This window comes from Tachysurus vachellii, chromosome 2 (genome assembly GCF_030014155.1).
Source record: "Tachysurus vachellii isolate PV-2020 chromosome 2, HZAU_Pvac_v1, whole genome shotgun sequence".
Classification (NCBI taxonomy): domain Eukaryota; kingdom Metazoa; phylum Chordata; class Actinopteri; order Siluriformes; family Bagridae; genus Tachysurus; species Tachysurus vachellii.
Window position 1 is genome coordinate 16,127,644 of NC_083461.1, and position 16,576 is coordinate 16,144,219.

At 36.6% G+C, this 16,576-nt stretch overlaps 2 protein-coding genes across 5 annotated transcripts; one reads left to right on the forward strand and one right to left on the reverse strand.

Moving 5' to 3' along the window:
• Nucleotides 1-170: 170 nt before the first annotated feature.
• On the reverse strand, nucleotides 171-6,321 carry rangap1b (Ran GTPase activating protein 1b). Of its 2 annotated transcripts, none has more exons than XM_060859674.1 (16): nucleotides 6,165-6,321; nucleotides 5,694-5,812; nucleotides 5,470-5,597; nucleotides 4,793-4,852; nucleotides 4,536-4,715; nucleotides 4,323-4,457; nucleotides 4,074-4,232; nucleotides 3,640-3,750; nucleotides 3,266-3,365; nucleotides 2,504-2,588; nucleotides 2,132-2,276; nucleotides 1,911-2,012; nucleotides 1,703-1,805; nucleotides 1,526-1,614; nucleotides 1,291-1,412; nucleotides 171-1,151 (listed from the first exon to the last, which is right to left on the reverse strand). In XM_060859674.1, the coding sequence occupies exons 2-16, from the start codon at nucleotides 5,800-5,802 to the stop codon at nucleotides 1,073-1,075; spliced, it is 1,707 nt and encodes a 568-aa protein (XP_060715657.1). In that variant the 5' UTR covers nucleotides 5,803-5,812; nucleotides 6,165-6,321; the 3' UTR covers nucleotides 171-1,072. The 2 variants fall into 2 exon arrangements, with proteins under 2 accessions (XP_060715657.1, XP_060715666.1); XM_060859683.1 differs by having other exon boundaries at nucleotides 6,149-6,253.
• A 196-nt stretch (nucleotides 6,322-6,517) lies between these two features.
• On the forward strand, nucleotides 6,518-15,991 carry kctd17 (potassium channel tetramerization domain containing 17). Of its 3 annotated transcripts, XM_060859703.1 has the most exons (7): nucleotides 6,519-7,673; nucleotides 11,030-11,138; nucleotides 11,552-11,643; nucleotides 11,951-12,049; nucleotides 12,366-12,491; nucleotides 12,802-12,935; nucleotides 14,188-15,991. In XM_060859703.1, the coding sequence occupies exons 1-6, from the start codon at nucleotides 7,332-7,334 to the stop codon at nucleotides 12,892-12,894; spliced, it is 861 nt and encodes a 286-aa protein (XP_060715686.1). In that variant the 5' UTR covers nucleotides 6,519-7,331; the 3' UTR covers nucleotides 12,895-12,935; nucleotides 14,188-15,991. The 3 variants fall into 3 exon arrangements, with proteins under 3 accessions (XP_060715694.1, XP_060715686.1, XP_060715677.1); XM_060859711.1 differs by lacking the exon at nucleotides 12,802-12,935 and having other exon boundaries at nucleotides 6,518-7,673; XM_060859694.1 differs by lacking the exon at nucleotides 14,188-15,991 and having other exon boundaries at nucleotides 12,802-13,758.
• Nucleotides 15,992-16,576: the final 585 nt, after the last annotated feature.

A 16,576-nucleotide genomic window follows, 5' to 3' on the forward strand; every position in this document is an offset into this window, starting at 1 on the left:
CTTGCTGTGCTGAACATGATACTGAATGCTTTTAAATGCCAAGACAATCATCTAACTCCCTGCAAATATAATAATTGTACACATTAACGGCTGGAAACACCTTTAATAGTTTAAAAAAATGGTTCAAGTTGAAGAGTGTAGATTGAAAAGAAAAAATGAGACTCCCATCCTCAAAAAACAATTAATCAGTTTAATGTGAATACAAAAATAACAGAGCACATCGAGGATAATAATGACAGGCAGAATTGTATTGAGGTATTTTCATTTTTTATTCTGTTCTCTTTTACTAACTTTTCCCTAAAAATTTAACACCAAATCTACATCACATCATTTTAAATTTGACACCTCGTCAAATAAACCAGTGTGCAGAGGTGTTTTCACATCTCTAAAATTACATTCCATTACCATCACCATACATAAGCTAGAAAAATAACTACAAAGCCCTTGTTCAATACTTTATGATGTTTTTTTTTTATTTATATATAAAAATAGATCAATATTAAAAATATTTTCTTTTTTTATTTCATTCTTCAGATTCTGTCTGCTACTGGCCAAATTGTACATTTGAGCATATTGTCTGTTTATTTGAGAAAGTCAATAATCAGGTAAGGTAAAAAAAAATAAAAAAAAGAAGTGTATTCCAAGTTGAAGAAATCGCTTAAATAATTAATAGCTGGTGTGCTGTTACTGGATCAATTGAAGTTATGTCAAAAATATCAGTAATTGGGCTGTTATTTAGGAAGCCAAGACTGAATCTGTGAATGAAAATAAAACCTCAGTAGAAACACATTTTTATCAAAGCTACTCAAGTTTTGTTGTGTTTTTTTTTTTCTTTTAGTTAAAATTAAATTTGCTTATAATTAGGCAGTGGTTTGCAATGTATTTTATACATTTTGCTCTCCAAGGACTGATTCACTATGGTTGAATTGTTACTCCTCCAACTAAGAAAACTATTGATTTGGATGCATACAATAATACATTATGTCCTTATAAGCATTTCTGGTCCCCTCGTTGGCGCTAGGAGGTGCTCGTGGTGCTCCCCACTAGGAGTTCTCAGTGACAAAACTGGGTTCTAGGCAGAGATTCTTTTTTCCAGTGAAGCTTTAAGGTCATCCCTAGCACTGGGACATGACGCGAAAACTTTGCCATTTCTGAAAATTAGATATACAGAAAGTCACAGCACTGTAATGGAAAGTGAATAATCACAGTGAACAGGCTGAATTATTAAATAGGCTAAGAGGAAAAAACCCATCTTTATAAGTCAATAGTATAGTAAACACACATACTAACCGAGACACAAAAACTTCTAGAACTTCGGCCTGATCCACAGGGAAGTAGTCCTGCTCAACACAGTGCTTCAGAGTAAGTAGGTGACCAGGCAAAACACACACATTCTTGGCCTTTTTCTCACCCTGAAATATAAAGTATGAGAAACTGAACCAGGGTGATATAGAATATGAAAAAATAATTAATCTGAGGGAAAGGATCAGAGCAACAAACACTACAATCATATTGTAAGCAGTACCTTTAAAAGTCCCAGTTTCACCAGCAGTGAAGTGGTAAAATTATAGGTCTGAAACTGAAGGCTGGAAAGCGTCTTCTTCAACAGGGCATCTGTTTTACACAAGAGAGTTTCAATGACCAGCAAATACTTTCACAACAAAAACAATTGTCAGTTTGGACTGATGCACTTGGCTCATACCAGCAAGCTCAAGAACAACTTGATTCACTTCTGCGTCTTCGTTATACACAGAGGAGAGCTGAAGAAAAATGTCTGCAATTTTACTAGCATCTGAAGAATCCACCTGATACAACAGAAAACATGGTATAAACTATTTGAAATGGATCATATACGTAACTAATTTGAGCCAGAACTAAAAAAAATAATAATAAAATAAAATACACTGTACTTGTTGCTCAAACAGCTGAACTCTTTTGGCACCAAGGTTAAGCAGTTTCTCAGAAGTTGGGGTCTGAAGGAAGGACAAGATTTCAGCACTGCCTAATGATACCTGTAAAGAGAAAATAATTGTACTCATTGTAAAATTTCATTTAATGTTTCTGTCGTTAATTAGAGAATAATGAAATTACATAATTATTTATAATAAACACATTAAGCAGGCTATGTTACCTTTGCTGGGCTTCCTTCAAAAATGCTTCTATTTTTTAGCCCATTGATACAGTTTTGCTCATCTTCCTCCTCATCCTCTGTATCATCTTCCTCATCTTCATCTTCCTCATCATTCTCAACATCCTCCTCTTCCCCTTCATCATCACTAAGTAAAAGGAATTTAAAATCTCATCGTGAATTCAGCCTTGAAATCATAACTGAACACTCCAAATTGATTAAATAAATGTGTCTTTTTTATTAGTTAAAAGAAAAAGAATATTTTAAAAGTTGAACTGAAACATTCTGCCAGACTGGAATCATTGCACATTTCTACACATCATGCTCCATGCTTAGTTAATTAGCACTGGTGTACCTACTAAAGCAGCAGAATACCTGAGCGAGCCAAGCACATCCCCCATCCCCATATTTTCCATGGCCTCTTTGAGAGCCTCACAGCCGTCTTCCCCCAAGCAGTTTCCTGTCCAAACAACCAGCAACAACTGTTCACTTCATTTCAGAAATTCATGAATCTTAAACATATCTTTTAAACTTTACAAGTAAACAGGAATGTTATGTTTCTTTCTCAGTATGTTTTTGTACCATGTTTAAAACATAAACGTCATAAACATACCATAAATGGCTTATGTTTGTGTTTTCACATTTTTCATTTTAAACACTCACTCACTCACTCACTCATCTTCTACCGCTTATCCGAACTACCTCGGGTCACGGGGAGCCTGTGCCTCTCTCAGGCGTCATCGGGCATCAAGGCAGGATACACCCTGGACGGAGTGCCAACCCATCGCAGGGCACACACACTCATTCACTCACACACTACGGACAATTTTCCAGAGATGCCAATCAACCTACCATGCATGTCTTTGGACCGGGGGAGGAAACCGGAGTACCCGGAGGAAACCCCCGAGGAACGGGGAGAACATGCAAACTCCACACACAGGTGTGAGGCAAACGTGCTAACCACTAAGCCACCGTGCCCCCCTCATTTTAAATACGTTCATTTATTTTCAACTTTGTGAATCACTTCAATGTCTTAGCACATCAAGGTGTACATGTGCGTTCTGTGCATGAAGACTTCTAGCTTAATGTAGCTAAACATGTTACTGAGTCACCTTGCTAACACAACATCAAAATTACCATTGAGGTCTAGTTTCACCAAATCAGTTTTGTCCCGTACAGCCTGGGTAACAACCAGAGCTGCAGCTTCTGAAATCTCTCCAAACGACAGGTTCAGCTCCTACACACATAAGAACCATGAGTATATTTCACCCAGTCTAGTGCTGCATAAATAACTATGTTATGCATTGGTAGATGTACATTTATTTGTATAACCTCACATCCATATGGATGTACAATTACTATTCACATGCAGAGCTGATATAACTGGTAACATTTTGACTGGCACTAGTCATACACCTGATTATATTGATAAATTAACTAAACTTAATTAAGCAGACTGTGTTACCCCCTGCTCACAATAATTTAAAGTTGATTACTTTTAGAAGACTGACCTTAAGAACAGACAGTCCTCTTAGTGCTGCTGTTATAGCAATGGCACCTTCGGAGCGCACCAGACAGTCTCCAAAATTAATGACCTGTACATTAGACAAGTGCCTGAGGGCCTGAAAAATACACAAAAGACACAAAGGTAATGTTATCAGAAAAGTAAAAAAAATCTGGACTCAAAACCCCTAATTAAGGTTTTGCCAAGTTAATAATAAAACTGAAAAACATCAGCTTCTAAATGCATTTCTAAATATTTTTACTGTTCACCGTCCTTAAAGCTATATGAGGCAGCTACTACATATGGACGCAACTATCTAATATCTGTCACCAGATATAACAGCACTAGATTTATTCTCAAAATCAATTGATAAATCTAAAGTGAGTTGTAAGGCAGTAAAAATAAATAAATAAATAAATAAAAACAGAAAGAGACTCATACCTGGGCCATGGCTACCGCACCTCTCTTGGTGAAGGTATTGTCATTGAGGTTAAGCACACGCAGATTGGGATTGTCCTGCATTGCCGTGGCCAAAGCTGTGATGCCTCGATGGTTGATCCCATTTTGTGGCATGTGAATCTCCTCAAGGCTTCCAATCAACTGAACAAGAAGGAAAAAAAGTCACTGCATAACATTAACCTGATTATAGCGGTCATCACAAAAAAGTAGAGGTAAAAGTTGTTTCATTACCTGAAATGCTTGAGAAAGTGCAGTGGCTCCGTCATTCTCAAGTCGATTCCTTCCTGCTACAAAGACTTTTAGCTTTAGAGGTGAGCCTGCAGCGCTCGACTGCTTGAAGCACTCAGTCAATGCAGAGGCCAAGATCTATAATCAATATTTTGAATATTGGTTATTGCTATCATTAAACTTTTGGTTGGATGTCTTATTAACTACAACACTTACTGTGCCTCCTTCAATGCCCATGCCACAATTATTCAGCCTGAGTTCCTGTAGAGTGTAGCACACAGAGCTCTTGAGGAGGGCCTCAATGCCCTTTACACCATCAGGTCCAAACGCGTTGTCACTCAGGTCCAGTTCAGTAAGCTTGGCCCCTGACATCATCAAAGCACTGCCCAAGGATTTCTACATGGTTTAAATTAGAGCTGTAATGTACTGGATGAATTAACATACAATCCATATTACCCAAGATACCGACTCACCAAGGCAGATGGAATTTCACAGCGGAGCCGACCTGTGAACATGTCGCTCCAGTAGCATCGCTAAAATAGAACATTTGTTACAAATTATTTTTGTATATTTATATACGAATTATAGAAAGGTAAACAGACACTGTAATAAACACAGACTCACCTAATTTCAGTAAACACTTTATAATGGTTAGGGTCATTGTGGCTCCAGAACCTAGCCTGGACATACTGGGCAAGTGGATGTGACAATACACACACACCCTGAAATTCATTCATTCATTCATCTTCTACCGCTTATCCGAACTACCTCGGGTCACGGGGAGCCTGTGCCTATCTCAGGCGTCATCAGGCATCAAGGTAGGATACACCCTGGACGGAGTGCCAACCCATCCCAGGGCACACACACACACACACACACACACACACACACACACTCATTCATTCACGCACGCAATCACACACTAGGGACAATTTTCCAGAGATGCCAATCAACCTACCATGCATGTCTTTGGACCAGGGGAGGAAATCAGAGTACCCGGAGGAAACCCGGGTCTCCCCGGAGAACATGCAAACTCCACACACACAAGGTGGAGGCGGGAATCGAACCCCGACCCTGGAGGTGTGAGGCGAACGTGCTAACCACTAAGCCACCGTGCCCCCCCCCGCCTGAAATTAAACAAATAAATTACCTGCAGATCTTTTTTTGACTCAAGAGCCTTTGAGATAGCCTGTGCTGCTTCAACTCCAAGAGTATTTCCTTCAAGTCGTAAAGCCTTCAGACCATGAAACTGTTCTATCTCCAGCACTATCTTTTCCACTAGAGAGAGAACAAAACATCAGCCAATGCAATATGTAAAGTTATATAGGGTCAGTCTTCATACATGCAGTGTAATGGAGACAAAAATATTCCCACCTGATTGTTTATCGTCCAGCTTCAGTCCCTGACCCTTATAGCTGAGCTCTACCCCAACATGAGTCTTGGCCAGAGCATCTGTAAGCTGATCAATGTCTGCAGAAGCCATCAATTAAATCCTAGGATACAATAGACAAGAAAATATTTAACTTAAAATGTATGTAGCCGTAAAGCTAATTAGCATTGTCTGTATTCTCACAAACAGCTCATTAACCTTTATTTATCTTCGTATCGTTAGTAAAACTACATTAACTAGCCGTTTAGGATTCAGATAAAATCCTAAACATAAATTATAACTATCTAGATAACATTAATAACAATTACCTAAATAAGTTTAACTAGCTTAAGCTTGTTTACGCGCTCAAATAACTAGCAAGTTAGCAAACTAGCTAGCCTGTTAGCATTGCGTATATTGGTCTACAAAACGAATTGTAAACAATTCACACATTAGCAACCGAACACTAAATCTACCTTGCCGAAGTTTCACAGCTGAAATATGAATGTAAAGTACATCAACTACCCAACACCAGCGGTTTACGTTCACAACATGGACACATGTAACAATTAAGTTTGCCGGTTCCTGAACTTTTCAAAATAACAACGAATAATTGAATCGTAAAATACAGCCGCTACCGGAAAACAAATCTATTTCATTTGTAATGTGTAGACTATTTATTTATGTATTTATTTATTTAAAGGTATATATGAAGACGGGGGTTTTGGTATTTAAAACAAGTAACAGAGGAAAATACAAATCATGTTATAAGATGCACTGAAACTGATGACTTTTATTGTAAAAACCTCACTCAAAGCTCAATTGGTAACCGTGACTTCCTGTTCATTCGCCTGTTCATGAGTAACGCTTCAGAATTCCAGCATATTAACAGCAATATAACTAAGGCATATTAATGGCTAAGGCATTGGCCTCTTGAGCCAGGGATCTTGGGTTCGAGTCCCGTCTGGGGTGAAACCAGAAGCAGTCAAGAAGGACAGAGTTAGTCAGAAGATATGCATTAAACTTCATCCTTATTTCATTACCAGTTACCTATTTTAAATGTGAGACTTTTACAAATGAAATACTTTTATTCACCTAAACATTTAACAGGCTTTGTCATTTCTAATGCCAAATCTGTAAAACTAATTTTATCTATACAACCACGTCATCCAACAATGCATGTATTTAAAATGTATTTTATCAAAAAAAAGTTCTTGTGTCGCATGTGTACCCAGTTTTGACTGTTGTAGTGAGTCTGCGCATTGTAGGACCTGCTGGTGGGGAAACCGGAAATCAGTCATTAGCGTTGCCAGATTGGTTGTGTAGTTATATTTTTTTGTTAAGCAGAATGCTAAACAAGACTTCAGAATGGTGGACACAATACGTCTAGCCTGTTATGTCATTTGATATTGTGTAGTTTATAGTCGTATGGGCTGTGATTTATATCTTGACTTATCTCATATCATCTGCTCCAATCTGGCAACCCGGACAAAGAGCGAGGCGTTTAAAGCTGCGAGCATCAACGCCACAGTCAGAGACACAGAGAGCGGGAGAGCATCCGAGGAATTCAAATAGTATACAACTTAGCTGTTAAAATCACTGTCAAATACATATAATATATATCAGCAGTCATTCACTGCCTAATGGCTACGGCTACGAAGGATAAAGGGAAGCCGGTACTTAGGGATGTAACTGAAAACGCATCCAGTTCGGCACACAGCATCCAACAGAATAATAACAACAACAACAATAATAACAACAACAACAAAGACAGCGAAGGAAATGATGGAACGACGTCCACGTCTGCACCGATCGACACAGAGAGTGTTAGACAAGGGTCCGGATCCGGGGTCACCGCGAGCGCCAAATGGGTCCGGCTCAATGTCGGCGGTACCGTGTTCCTAACGACGCGCCAGACACTGCTCAAAGAGCAAACATCCTTCCTGTACAGACTGTGCCAGCAGCAAGACCTGCATTCTGACACGGTAAGACGACGATCGGGATTAATCAGTACGGAGAAATAAATAATCGCAACATAGCACAGCATCCGAGCTGGATGATCAGTGGTCCTGATGCTGATTCTGATGATGGACTGCATAGCTGGTGCAGCATCCCACACGCTCAGCATCTCGCAAAACTGATCTATTCAGCTCTCTTTTATCTATTCACATCTCCTATATGCTGGAAACAAAGAATGATTTCGAAAAAAGAATGAAAAAATTATTTTTTTGTGTTTAGATACGTGTTGTAATGTCCCCACAAGGATAGGAATATTTGATCATATTTGATCATATTGACCTTGGCGGTCAATGTACATTTTATTGTTTGAAAAAGTTTTTACTTTAACAAAACTAAAAAATTGTTTGTGCAGGTATGGTATTCATCAGATGCATTATGGATTATGTCAATGGAAGATCCTCACAAAAAAGTGTGTGTGTGTGTGTGTGTGTGTGTGTGTGTGTGTGTGTGTGTGTGTGTGCGTGCCAAGCATGCAACAGAGAGTAAATTGAACAGAAAATAAACATTACCTTGTCTTTCATATACGTCATATAACATCATTCCACATGGACGGTCATCATGAGTTTTCACCCTTCTTGTCAATTCTTTGCTGAAAATATTTTTTGTATTTGACAGGGGTCAAGCAGACTGCACACCATGCTACTACACACTGTCCACCATTTTTGTCATTTCTGTCATGTCACCCCTCTTCACTACATCTTCTCTTCCTAATAACACCTTTTCTCAAGCTTTTAGCATATGCCATTTCAGAGGGCATTTCTTGTTATCCCCACGCTTTCTGTCAACATCATGTGAACTGCTCTGTGCAATATTCCTTATTTGGCTGAAGTTTCACAAACAGGTTTTAGTCTCCAGGTTGTCAATGCGTTGATGATTTATTTTAAAAGGTCTGTGGTAATGCAGTGAAGCTTTCACTGGCTCTGTTGTATGCAACTCAGTGTCCATGCCTTACTCTTGTAATAAGATTAGAGGCATGGCACATTAAATGCATCCAGACATCAGGCCAAACATATCAGAGAAGCCTTCTCAGTTCTATTCTGGGTTCTGTCTTTTCCCAAATGTTCAAGGATTGTTTTCACCACCTACTCCCCTGCTGGATATGTTTGTGTAGGCTGTATTTGTTGTTAATAGGAATAAAGACTTATGCAATATAATTTGTATGGCTGACAGTTTACTGGATGCTTCATATGTGTGGAGGATGTGTGCCTTGTCCCAAGTTTGTCTTACCTTTATGTAGCACTTATGCAATTTGTCTTTTGAAATATTAATCTTCTAACTGGGCTTATACGTTTTGTTTAAGTGGACTGTAGTCTGCATCTGCAGGTTTAAAAAAAACCTTACTTTTCTCTGAATTATTATAGAGGAAACATTATTAAAGGACAGAGTGGCAATGAAAGAGATAGATCATAACAGGTACAGTGTTGATACACCTTGCCATGTTGATATAAATAGGCCCTTTGTTTGTCTAACAGGTAGTTCCTATGGGACGCCGGTGGTTGGCCATAGGGACTTGCTCGTGTTTCTGTGTTTAGGGAGGAACATTAACACACACAAAATATTTAAATTCATTGCATGGCAGTCTTCTAAGGAAATAACCCGGGTTAATGAAATTTTGTGTGTGTTTGCCAGTTTAAAGACTAGGGATTGAGCCAACTGACTCATACAGTGAAGGTGGGTTAGGGTTAGGGCTAGAGGTGCTTGGCTGTTCTCAATTCTAGTTACTTGTTGTCTAGTTGTCTTTGTCTAGTTACAATTATTTCACTGGATGTCTTAATTTGTGATTAAATGAACAAAAATACAGTTAAAGTAGTCAACAATTCCAAAGGGACATGTTTAACCATTAAAGCAGCTCTTGCAGTGTTGGCACAGCTGAGTCTAGAGCAAGGTTTCCTTGTGTGAATGGCAGGGAAATCCTCTACTTATAATGCAGAAAGCACATTTTTCAACAGAGACTACAACTGATTTTTGGGAATCAATTGATTGTGGGAATTGCAGGATTATCTTTAGCTAATACAGAAGGAAAAAACAGATTGTCGCCTGGATTTGCAGAAGTGCTTCTGAAAGAAAGGCCTAAAATAAATGTCAAAATCCCTGAGAGTATTTTAAACGAATGAAAGGATCTTAGCTGTCCATTAGATAAGACCTAAAGACAAATAGCAAGGTGATTGATAGGTGAGAATATGGATTGTTGTTTTTCAAATAAACAGGACTTTGGAGTTTTTTATGTATATGTTATAGAGAATCCAGATGACAAACATATAACAGACAATTTACATGTCAACACTGAAATCGCATATTTGTGCTTTTCTCTGTGTTGTGTAGAAACCTGCACAGATTTGAGTGGATAAAATGACATTATTGAATATTACTGTACAATATTCTATTCTATTGTATTCTGTTATATTCTATCACAAATTTTACGGAAGTTCAATTATTTAATTTGACATTAATTATTCAATTATTTAATTTGAGATTAAATAAAAATATCTGACTGTCAATTTGTATGTGTAGCCCACAACAGTGCAGTGGCATCAATTAAAATTCATATTATTTAAATGCTAAACCAGTGAATGAACAAAGAAATGAATGTTTCATGTTTAATGATGCACGTGCAGTGCTTCTGGTTATTAATAATGCCGTTTAGATCCTTGCAGACCACAAAAGGAGATGCTCTCTGCATCAGAATGAAAAAACATGCTTTTTCTCTTTCATATCTTCTCACTGACTTCATGTGGAAGTAGCACATAATGAATATCCAAATAGTAATTTCGGCACCCTCAATGCTTAACCAGATATTTGATTACCCTTGAACACTCCCAACAGGCTTTTTCATTGTTAACACACACACACACACACACACACACATAAGCACACACACACACACACACATTCACACACACAAGCACACACACACACAAGCACACACACAAGCACACACACTTACCATATCTTTAACTGTATCCTTTCTCTTATTTTTTCCTTTCATTCTCAATCAATCTTCCTTTTTTCCCTTCCTTTTTTGTTGTGTGGTCATATGTAAGACTAGTTGGTCTAATGTTCTCTGCAGGGCATCATGTAACAAACATCCTGATCTCAAAGCTAAGAAGATCTTTTAAGATCACTGCAGAGAGCAGAACCTCACACACAAAACAATGATAGGGACCAGAAAGTGACCTGTAGCTATATAGTTATACACACATTCTCTTTCATTGCTTTCCAGATGCACTTTTTCTTTCTCACAATCTCTGGTATAGTGAGATAAAACTGTTATATAACTGTAAATCCAAGAATAAATTCTGACAAAAACTGAATCTTTGTGTAGGATGAAACAGGCGCCTACGTGATCGACAGAGATCCCACATACTTTGGCCCTATACTCAACTACCTCCGTCACGGGAAACTGGTTTATAACAAGGAACTGGCTGAAGAAGGTTGGTTTTTCATGTCTTGTATGCAGGTTTTTCAGCATTATAAACTGCACCAAAAATGTAACACATTTAGGTTTAAATGCAACTCCAAGAATAATTTTAAGCAGACAAAAATACAACAATTATATAATACAACAATACAACATTTCCAACAAATTACGCTATAAAAACCTACAAACACACAACTACTTTACTACAAACATAGTTGTCCTGCATTATCTACACATAACAGATTTCTCACCTAGATATATGGCTAGAAAAATCCAAAAAAGGCATGCTTTAAAGATAATAGTTCACCAATTTAGCAAAAAAGTTTCATAAAAACAACTGAAAACAAAGAAACAATAAAAATGAAATACGTTAAATAATGACATATTGACAGTTTACCCATTTGATGCATTTGTCTATAATTTCAGGTGTCTTGGAGGAGGCAGAGTTTTATAACATCACTCCACTGATTAAACTAATTAAAGAGAGGATTCTTGAGCGAGACTGTAAGGCCTCTCAGGTAATAAACAATATACAACCATATGCTGTTTGTGCTGTAAAATTGGAAAAATAAATTTTATGTCAGTTGGGTCAGTTCATACAAAAAAGAAGCATATAAACCCATGTTAAAATGATGATAAGCTGTTAGTATGTCTTTAGAATTCACTAGGACCAAACAGCAACCCGTAATCTCCATCCCACTCAATTTGATTCAGCTCTAGTTTTATCAGCTTGTACACATATTTCCCAGTTTGTCTACACTACAGTGTCTTTCTTTCTTATTTTACCTCTATATTGTTTTACTCTCTCCTCATTTACTCTTACAGCAGGTACCTCCGAAGCATGTCTACAGGGTTTTGCAGTGTCAGGAGGAGGAGCTGACGCAGATGGTGTCCACAATGTCAGATGGCTGGAAGTTTGAGCAGGTCAGCATACGTGCCTGCCGAAAGCCGTGGCCCGGACTGCTCTGGACTGTGGGTTGGACTGAAGTGTAGTTGATTTTCTGATCCCAGTGTCCTTTTGCCCCTTCCAGAACCCAGTCCAGTAACATATCTGACAAATAAATTGACACCTGCATGTCTAATGTGGTGTCACATTTCAGTTGCAACAAGCCTTCTTGTTGGTTTGTGTAAATATACAGTTAGTATATTTGATTGAATAAAATTGGTTTGGATCATTGTGTTTTAACAAAAGACTCCCTTTCTCTTGCTTTTTATGCTTTTTCTTTTAACGCTATTACAGATGGTGAATATTGGCTCATCGTACAGCTATGGTACAGAGGACCAGGCAGAGTTCCTCTGTGTTGTTTCCAAAGAACTGCATACATCTGGTGGAGGCCTGGGGACTGAGCAGAGCCACAAGAATAAGGTTAGAGAGCTCCTAATACTTTTATGCACAATTTTACTATTTGGATTGTTAATTTAATAATTTCAGCTGCAATGTCTGAAATGCAAAGCCTGTATCATTATTGTTATTATATAGTAGTATGTCCATTACTACATTCTCATACTTTATCACGCCTCATATTGCATAATGGTATCATTTGTATTTCTATCTGCATAAACCATCTGAAACCATCTTTCATTTTGACTTGACAAAGAAGTGCCATCCTTTTTTTTGTCATCTGTGTGGTTGTGGTCCTTTTTTCCTTCTTGTTGAACACCCATTAAATGTCAAGGCATCAGACACTCAAGTGGAGGAAGGAGAAAAGGAGGAGAAGAAAGAGGAAGACGAGAGAGAAAGAAATGCCACCCCAAATGAGTGGTTTTAGAGATTAGGAGACTTGTGTCATTGTTCCAATGACAGAAATGGGTGAGGATATATCAAATACTGGGTGTTTGTTGGTGGTAGCAATAGAAATTTTGACCTATACTAAGAGGGTGATAGGGTATTTTATTTCATTGCATCAGAACCTTTTACTTAAATCTGTATTAAAAATAAAATATAACAAGCTAGCCATGGAGATACTGTTCAGTTAATAAGCTTTATGTGCATTATACAATAAACAGACTGTAACAACAAACAACAAACAAACTATAGAAGGTTTCATAATAACCTTTTACTATAATTGCTATCCCCTAACAGTCTATAGTGCTATATATAGTCAGCTCCAGAATTATTCAGAAAAAAAAGCTATTTAGCTTAATCCCACACTGAAAATATGATTCCAGGACCACTGGGCAGAAGGCACCCTTTGACAGGGAATTCACCCTGGTTGGTATGCCAGTCCATCACAGGGCACCAAGCATATACACATTTACACACTCAGTCAAACCAATGAGCAATTTATCTTTAGCAAACTAACCTTCTGGCATGATTTTGTGAGGTGGAGAAAACCTGGAGGAAACCAATGTTTAAACAGGGAGAATTTCTCTTGAGTCTGTAATGATTGTTTCTGGAAAAACAGAAGAACAGAATAAACCTTGTAACCATCAGACATGGAATAAAAATTCAAATCAATAAAATTAAATTGGTGAGCATTGTATTAGGTATTATTTAATACAAGGATAATAAGAAGGGTGCAATGAAATGAAATAGTCTAGACAACCTCTATTAAAAATGGCTAAGCATGCTTGCAAACACAACATACAGATAAATTACTCTATATTACTCTATACTATACTCTAAATTACTAATATATTTATTTTTTTTAATTATTATTATTATTATTATTATTATTATTATTATTATTATTTGTTTTTTTTTAATTATTATTATTTTATTATGATTTTATTATTATTGTTGTTATTAATTAATTAATTAAATATTTACATTTTTCTACATCTTAAGCAAAAGTATTATTTTCAGGTACACTATACTTTAGTCATATTGACATGGGTGGAGTGTTAATGTAATATAAACATAATATTTGTCTAGCAGAGTCCTAGTTTCTTAAACTGTCATTTAGTCATCATCATCTTCGCCTACATCTCCATCTATGGAAGTTTTTCCCTTATTATCAGAACACTTATTCAGCTGTTATTATTAGAAATGTGACACTAGTTCAATAATGTAAAATCCCAGATGTCCATTCTCATGATATTTTTTATTTACCACTTTGCAGCTTTTCCAGATTCATGGATCCCGGATGTAAATTATACATCTTTTTTTTGTATTGTATTGTAATTATTATTTTTTTCAATATCAGTAGATAAACCAGCAGCTGAAAAAATAATCAGGAATGCAGATGGAACTGTGGGTGCTGTAGCTGGAGAAAGTATTATTGTTTAAGCAAGAAAAGATAATAGATCTTACAAAACCTGTGACCAAAGGGCAACGAGTGGTAAAACTCTTCTACCATTAGTGTAATGAAAAGGGATTAAAAAAAAATTAAACCTGGTCCATGATTCAGCATTCACTCACTAGAATATCTTACTCCTACCATAATCTTATATCAGCAATATGAAGATTGTTGTAAGCATCTTGACAAAATTATGAAATGCGAAATAATTCGTATTTTTGTGTGAATATGGCTGTGAAAATGTGACTCATATAAAGATATGTGAATGTGAATCATACAGGCACGTAGCCTGAACACCATGTAATGAAAAGTAGACTTGCTGTTATACATTATTCTGTGCCGGGTGCTGAATTTCTCCAGTGTTGTGGGTGGTTTGTCTAAAATTACCATCATATAATGTGATACTTACAACAGGGTCTGGTTTTAAAGCTATATTATAAGATTATGTGATGCCCTTTTGTCTTGCATTTATTATGATATTAAAAACTCATTTTAATTCTGAAGTACAATAACTCAGTTCAACCAGAAATTCAGTTATTTAAAAACAAGTCCAAAATTCAGCACAAGATCAAAACTGAGCTATAACTGAGCATGTTCATTACATACTCAAGTGTTGCAAATGTTCATTTTTTTAGAGATATGAGAGAAACTTAAGTGTGTGAAGTGAGAGGTTTCACCATTAAAAGACCATTTTTAAGCACTTACAATGTTACAGTGACACATTTTTATATTCATTCTCAATATTTTAGCCAGATGGCAATCGTAATCATAATCATGTCCTAGGCTTTAGGTTTGTATGTGTTATAGGTCGTATAGGTTATACTGAGTGTAGAATGTTATTTGTGAATGTATAGAATGCCTTCATATAGAAAGCCATCCAATTTTGTATGACAACACAATATACACTAATGCATCAGAATGGTATTTTCTTTCTTTGATTAATGCAGTGTAGTTTATTTATTCTTTCTTTTAAATGTTTCAATTTTGGCTTATTATTTCATTCATTCTAAATGTATACTTACTAAAACAAAGTTGTGGTCCTGTACACTGTACATGAATTTGAGGTGAGAAACTTATTGCTCAAGCTCACTTTTCTTCCACCTTCCTGACGGAAAATTTTATTTTATTTTAACAGCAAACGTTGCATAAATATTCTTTATGTTAAAATCATAATCTTGAGCCACACCTATTAGGTCTGGATCACTACCAGTCATGAACTAATAGACTAAAGTGCTTTGTTTTGTTTGATTATATATTGATTCTTTTGGGAAATTTTGAGTGCTGAATATCAATTTATATGTTTTTTGTTAATGGTGTTGGTAAGAGATTATCAGTAAAGGACACAGGAGTTCTTTTTCGGTCAAAAAAAGAATATCTCACCAGTTTCCAGCCGCTTTAAAAGGAACACCTGGACACATGCTAATTCCTGCAATTTTCCAAACACACAATACCAAATACAGGCCTGGAGCTTTTGATAGACCATGGCATTCACACACAACAGTCTCTATTAAAAGAAATCCAGTGAGTAGTGCTTCTGTGGTTAGAAAAGCCTTCTTACAGTCTACAAGGCAGGCTACAGGCTACAGTCACTCAAATAACCACTCTTTACAATCGTATTAAGCACAAAAGCATCTCAGAATGCAGAAGATGTTAAACCTTGAAGTACAGTAGAATAACTAAGCCAATATCAGGAATATAAGTCTACAGTGAATACACACTCACCAAAACTGGACAGGTTAAGGTTGGATCTTCAGTACTGATCACTGTTTAATAATTGGATAATTGCATGAATAAACACGTATACAGGTGTTGAAAAACATAAAGTGATACTTCCCTCTAAGGGAACAAATAAACACAAACCATGCCTGCAAAATGTCACCTATGACAAGAAAACCATCAGTTTTCTATTAATTTGTGTAGATTAAAATTGTGATTAAAAGTCACATGCTGAAAATTACTAGAGATCTTTTTGATAGTTCCAACTCATAAATATCACACATTTAGATCAGTGCGTTATTCAGGACATTTTCTTAACCAAACAAATCAGTCACATTTGTTGATGAATTGATGTGGGAGTAGCAAAAAGTTCAAATAAATGTGTTCTTAATAAAAAAAAAAATGCTTTAGCTTTGTTGTTTTATTGAAAATGGTGTGATATGGTCTGACAAAAAAACTTAGTATAATGATATTCTAATGAGGAGTTATAGAGAAC